The following is a 6527-nucleotide window of genomic DNA, read 5'->3' as shown; positions in this document are numbered from 1 at the left end:
AGGTGGGTGCTTGGGGTTTGTTTCCAGCAGCTGGGATGGTTTCTGCCCAGCATCCAGCCCCTTTTCCTGCAACCCTTGGTCCCCAGTCGCACCCGTCTGGGTCAGTGGGCAGCCTAGGCAGAGAGTGGGTACTTCCCACTGCCCCAGGCTGGTGCCCAGGACCTACCCTGACCTAGAACGTTTGTGCAGGTAGAGTCTGGACACCACCATGGGCAGGGGCAGCGCAGCCTTAGGAAGACCTGCCTGGCCAAGGCCTGTGAAGCCTGGGTGTGTGCTGGGAGGGTCTCAGAGTCTCCTAGAGCCATGGCTATGGGGGCCTTCGCCTTGCTGGGCTAGGATCATCCCACAGCCAAGAACCAAGGTGCGGCTCGATACTCGGCAGGACCTGGGGACTATAGAGGCTCCGAGTTCCCTTAATGAACAAACTGCAAACTGCTGGGACCTGACCTTGGGCAGCAGGGCCCCCCAGGGCTCCCCATTCTGGTGGCATCTGCCCTCTTGGTCTGGCTGGTAGTGGACGGGGCAGGCTTTGGCTCAGGCCGACTTGGATTGAATCCTGGCACCCAACTCTTCAAAAGTTGAGTGACTCCGGCTCCTCCTGGACCTCTCTGAGTCCAGTGTGCCCATCTGCTGAGTGGGGTGATCCATCCTTGTGGGGCTGTGGTGTCATAAAGAATGGGTGGTCCCTTGAGGACCCCCAGCATCCTGCCCGTGTGTGTGTCCTCCTGGAGGCCACAGAAGGGCTGCACTCAGGGTGGCCGTGCCAGGTCTCTTCCTGTGGCCTGGGTTGACCTTCTGGGACACAGGGCCAGCAGGCAGCAGGCGGCCCTCGGCCAGGACTGCCTCCCACCAGGCCTGCAGGGCTCCAGCTGGGCACAGCTGTGGGAGCCCCACCCAGGTCTTGTCTCCCCAGAGCTGCTTGGGGTCCAGCAGGGTGCACGGCCCTGAGAGTTGGTGCCCCTCTCATGTGGGTTCACATTGACAGAGGGGAGGGACAGGGTCTGCACCTGACCCCATGCCCTGGTCTGGGCCATAGGCCGGGCACCTTCCTTTGGCCTAAGTCAGTCTCAGAATGCGTACACAGCTGCAGGCACACAGATCTCTATTGAAGGTCACCATGGCCTGGGGCGGCTGGATGCTGGTCTCCTGCAAGGCCCCAGTTTGTCTATACACTCCAGATCCCTTTTCTTAGGGTAGGACAGATGGGGAAACTGAGGTTGCTTAGGGTGAACTCGTGAGTGCATGAGGCCTTAAAAACCATAAGGCGCTTGCCTGGCTATGACAGCCAGGGTGGCTGGGCCTGGCTCTGCCCTGGGCACACCTGCTCCGACCCCCAGGCTCAGTCTCCTCTCGGCCTGCAGTTTCTGTTGCAGGTCAAGGTTCAGGTCAAGGTTCTCTGCCCCCGTCAAGTGATGCAGGGATGGGATCTGAGTTTCTTGGTCAGGAAAGCTGCTGCGGGCTGCTGCCCACATGCCCACCCTCAGAGCCTGTGCTGGAAAACGCCTGAGGGGTGGGTGCAGTGTCCTTCCTCCACTCCCGGCCTCCTCCCGCCGGGCTGCCGTTTCATCGGGATGCCTCCTGGTCCTGTCTGGAAGCAGAAGGGCTGGGAAGGGAGGCCAGGGCTCCTCTCCCCCCGCTGCAGCGGCCAGACCCAGGCCCGGCCACTGACGTCCTCCCCGCAGATTTTTTGGGTGGAGATTTTCCCAAGTTACTCCGCTGCTTCCTTTCGGAGCTAACGAGTGGTTCTTGGCGTCGTCTGCCGGGCTTGCCGTCTTCATTTCTTTATTTTTTTTATGGAGCATGCCGTTAATTAGGCAAAAGATCTGCAGAAATGCGCTCGCGCCTGGAGATTTCAGTGAAAAATGAGAAGTCTCCTGAAATTTCCAGTAGTGAAGCAATTAAGCAATGGAATTCCGCAATCGAAACATGGTCTCGCTCACCTCCAGTGAAAGTTTGAAAAAGAAAGAGTGAAAAAGAAAAAAAGGAAAGAGAAAGGCTGAAGTCCAAGTGACCAAAGTTCTCAGGCCAACACCGACATGCTCGTAGTTCATGTGAAAACTCTGCAGGTGCTGCCGGAGACCGTCTGGGGAGCGCCTGTTCCTTTGGAGGTGAAGGGTTAACGCAAGGATTCTTTCAGAAGAGGAGGCCTCACCATGTGCTTGTCAGCGCCACCTGAGACCAGCCCCACCTGTGACCAGCCCCACCTGAGACCAGCGCCACCTGAGACCAGCCCCACCTGTGACCAGCCCCACCTGTGACCAGCCCCACCTGTGACCAGAACAACCTGAGACCAGCGCCACCTGAGACCAGCGCCACCTGAGACCAGCCCCACCTGTGACCAGCCCCACCTGTGACCAGCCCCACCTGTGACCAGCCCCACCTGAGACCAGCGCCACCTGAGACCAGCCCCACCTGTGACCAGCCCCACCTGTGACCAGCCCCACCTGTGACCAGCCCCACCTGTGACCAGCGCCACCTGAGACCAGCCCCACCTGTGACCAGCCCCACCTGAGACCAGCCCCACCTGAGACCAGCCCCACCTGTGACCAGCCCCACCTGAGACCAGCCCCACCTGAGACCAGCCCCACCTGTGACCAGCCCCACCTGTGACCAGCCCCACCTGAGACCAGCGCCACCTGAGACCAGCCCCACCTGTGACCAGCCCCACCTGAGACCAGCCCCACCTGTGACCAGCCCCACCTGAGACCAGCCCCACCTGTGACCAGCCCCACCTGAGACCAGCCCCACCTGTGACCAGCCCCACCTGAGACCAGCCCCACCTGTGACCAGCCCCACCTGAGACCAGCCCCACCTGTGACCAGCGCCACCTGAGACCAGCCCCACCTGTGACCAGCCCCACCTGAGACCAGCCCCACCTGTGACCAGCGCCACCTGAGACCAGCCCCACCTGTGACCAGCGCCACCTGAGACCAGCCCCACCTGTGACCAGCCCCACCTGTGACCAGCCCCACCTGAGACCAGCGCCACCTGAGACTAACTCCACCTGTGACCAGCGCCACCTGAGACCAGCCCCACCTGGGACCAGCCCCACCTGTGACCAGCCCCACCTGAGACCAGCGCCACCTGTGACCAGCGCCACCTGTGACCAGCGCCACCTGAGACCAGCGCCACCTGTGACCAGCCCCACCTGAGACCAGCCCCACCTGAGACCAGTCCCACCTGTGACCAGCCCCACCTGAGACCAGCTGCACCTGAGACTAGTGCCACCTGTGACCAGCGCCACCTGAGACCAGCCCCACCTGTGACCAGCCCCACCTGAGACCAGCCCCACCTGAGACCAGTCCCACCTGTGACCAGCCCCACCTGTGAGCCAGCCAGGGCCTCCCACCTTCACGTCCCTTCTATAGCAGCAAGAGACCCTGCGATCTCAGCACCCAGTGCACCCCAGAGCATGGGCCGAGGAACATGAGAGCAGGTGGGCAGCAGTCCTGGACGGCCCCCTCTGGATCGGCTGGCAGGAAGCCGCTCCTGCCTTGGGGTCAGGTTAAGTTGGAGGCCTTCCTTGCCTGTGGTGGGCTGCCCAGCCCCAAAAGAGGAAATTCACATTTTCTGGGTCTGTTGGGGGTAGTTTTTAGATCATAGGAGGAGATTGAAACCAACTTTGATTTCTTTATCTGCAGATGCATTCTTAGTCAAAAATGCCCAATGCACCCTGTTTCCTTGGACATGACCAAGGAATGCCGTGTCCAGATGATCAATCCAGGGATGGCCAGTGGCCCTTGTGATGGCTGGAATCACTCTTTTCAAAAATCCCATCTTGAGTGTCTCTGCCAGTACCATATCGTTTCCGTTTTTACTCTTCTTTTTTTAACCACCTTGAGATGCCTTTGGACAACGAGTCTCTGGTTATTGACAAATCAGTTTTCCCGAGAGGCGCATTTCTGTTTGTGCTCTGGGGTCTGGCCTCCTGTTTGTGGTTGAGCAAAGATTTCACTACATTTCTCAGTGAGCTGTTTCCCTCCGTCCCCTGAGACCCCTGCTCTTTGGCCCTGGTGCCACCTTCTTCTTGCCCTCCTTATTTCACTGCTGTTTCTCTCACCTTCTAAAGTCAGCCAGCAGCCCGGTGGAGACTTATGAGGCCTAAACTTCCAACAGGATTGTCTATTTTCTACATTCTCCCTGTGCTGCCCCGTTGCCTGACCTCCGCCACTGCTGCCAGTGCAGCTTGCACACACAGGAGTTTTGTTTGGCTGAGAAATCTCCTCGCCGAGGATGTGGGCAGGACTCTGGAGTTGCAGTTACATTCAATCAGGGAGCTGGGGGCCGAAGTCACTGGGCATAGTCTAGAAAGCAATAAAAAACAAAAACAAACAAAAAAAACCTTACCTTTCCCTTCTGTTGCATTCAACCAGAGAGCTGGGGGCTCAAGTCCTGAGAGCAATCCAGAAATCGATAACCCCTTCCCCCAGCAGGCTTTCCTGCAGAGTGCTCTTATGTGTTTGAATAAACTTAAAGCTGGACCCTTGGCTGCGCTGGGTGGAGAGGAATGAGACACATTTCCAGAACTTTCTCCATGTTCTGGCCCCACCCCAACCCTTCCTCTGGATAAGGACGGACTAGGGGATGTTTTTGTCTGGAAGAGGCGGAGGACCTGCTCAGTGACACCTGCACGCAGGTTCCCAGGTTCCCAAGCCCTGGGCCACTCACTAGGGCTGCGAGGCTGTGGCTGGACCTTCCCAACCCCTCCTATCTCCTGCCTTTCCCTGATTGGAGTGAGACCAGTTTCTAGTTTAGACCCAGGCCCACCTCACAAGGACCCCTCCCCACACATGTGCTGGGAGATGCAGGGATTCTTTTATTATTATTATTTTATTTATTTTTTGGAGATGGGGTCTTGCTGTGTCACCCAGGCTGGAGTGCAATGGCGTGATCTCGGCTCATGGCAACCTCTGCCTCCTGGGTTCAAGCAATTCTCCTACCTCAGTCTCCTGAGAAGCTGGGACTACAGGCATGCACCACCACGCCCGGCTAATTTTTGTATTTTTAGTAGAGATGGGATTTCACCATGTTGGCCAGGCTGGTCTTGAACTCCTGACCTCAGGTGATCCACCAACCTTGGACTCCCAAAGTGCTGGGATTACAGGCATGAGCTACCGTGTCGGTCCGAGATGCAGGGATTCTAAGAGCTGCCTGGTACCTGGTCCCTTGTCACCCCACCTGTCCTCAGCAGTGAGGGTGTTTTGCAGGCCTGGGCCCCTCCCACTCGATGTTTGGATGGAGGTCGTGTCTGCACCAGCCCCGGCCCCTGCCTGGAGAAAGGGTGTGGATCCCGAAACTGCTTGCACCCAACTCCTGCACAATGGGGACAACTGGTAGCCCAGGCTGAACCTCGATTCTGAAGGGTGTGGGGACCCCTGGGACTCACCCCACACCGGGGCTGTGGCCACGTGCACCATAGGACCATAGCTGCTTCCACCTGGCTGCACCTTCTGTGGTCTGGGAACTCGGAGCTGAGGGAGGCAGTGAGAGCTGGTTCTCAGGAGGCAGAAGCAGGTGGAAATGTCTCAGAGCACAGTAGCCTGTCAGCCTTCCCATGTGGAGAAAATAAAACCCCCGCCAACCATCTCCAGGCCAGAAAACCAATACTGTTCATTCTAGCCTTTCTACAACAGCGTTTCCTAATTTAAACAGAAATGCACCTGCTGGCGAGGGGCTCCCCGCGTGGCTCGCTCTGGGACAGCGGTCACTGCCCAGGAAGTGCAGGGAGCCTCGGGTCTGGCGTTGTCGAATTCCCCTGGTCATTGTGTCTCCTCCAGGCTGAGCCTGATCCAGAATATTTGTCCCGAGGCCGGGTCTCCCACCCCCACCAGGGATGTTCCATTTGATTTCCTGAAAATAGGAACACCAAGCTGGTGACTTGCTCCAACTTCCTCCAGCCGACCGATGCCAGCTACAGGGAAAGCTCCTTGGAACCACTGTGTCCCCGTGTCTAAAATCCACTCTTCATTCATTCATTCATTCATTCATTCATTCATTCATTCCTGCCACACTTCCATGGCTTTTTATGGGTGGCCCCTACTCTGCATCTCCCAAAGTTCTAAGGAGCTCTATTCCAACCTTGTACTTGCTCATAGCTTCACCTGACAAATAAGATATAACCTCCCTGCAAAGTAAACTGCCATTCAAAGGCAAACAAACCTCGCAGCCAGGATGGCCCTGTGTGCTCATTCGTGACATGGGGACTGGAGAAGAGAATGCCAGCAAGCTCCCTGGCGCCCAGATGTGCCCTGAACGCTACCGGGGAGCTGGTCCCCCACAGGACATGCAGCGTCCAGACCTGGCCCGGGACTGCCCAGCAGACGGGGCTTGACACTGAGGGCTGTGACTGCCGCTATCCTGAGGCGCTGCCGTCCACTTCCGAGGGAGTCCAGCTGGGAGACTCAGGCACCGGAGCTGGCCCAGTGAGAAGCACCACATGCCGCCGAGGCTGGGTGAGGATTGGTGGCCGCCGTTGGGCAGGCCTGGTGGAGCTCCTCTGAGCCTGTGCACACCGTGGGCACCTGGCT

General features: G+C 58.2%; 1 protein-coding gene across 1 annotated transcript; it reads right to left on the bottom strand.

Annotated features, from left to right (window-relative positions):
- Positions 1–1699: 1699 nt before the first annotated feature.
- Positions 1700–4365, bottom strand: LOC108535989 (putative uncharacterized protein MLLT4-AS1). The gene is made up of 4 exons (XM_017882423.1): positions 4348–4365; positions 3261–3324; positions 2301–3100; positions 1700–2268 (listed from the first exon to the last, which is right to left on the bottom strand). Exons 1-4 carry the CDS (start codon positions 4363–4365, stop codon positions 2149–2151), a joined length of 1002 nt encoding a protein of 333 aa, XP_017737912.1. The 3' UTR covers positions 1700–2148.
- Positions 4366–6527: the final 2162 nt, after the last annotated feature.

Source organism: Rhinopithecus bieti, unplaced genomic scaffold (assembly GCF_001698545.2).
Source record: "Rhinopithecus bieti isolate Rb0 unplaced genomic scaffold, ASM169854v2 scaffold_13351, whole genome shotgun sequence".
NCBI classification, from domain to species: Eukaryota; Metazoa; Chordata; class Mammalia; order Primates; family Cercopithecidae; genus Rhinopithecus; species Rhinopithecus bieti.
The sequence above is the reverse complement of the archived record's forward strand: the minus strand, read 5'-3'. Positions and strand labels throughout refer to the sequence as shown.

Coding starts and splice junctions, on each gene's coding strand:
- LOC108535989 (XM_017882423.1), bottom strand. Junction 3,101..3,260: donor TCAGGTGGGGCTGGTCACAG/GTGGGGCTGGTC, acceptor CGCTGGTCACAG/GTGGCGCTGGTCACAGGTGG. Junction 2,269..2,300: donor TCAGGTGGCGCTGGTCTCAG/GTGGCGCTGGTC, acceptor TTCTGGTCACAG/GTGGGGCTGGTCACAGGTGG.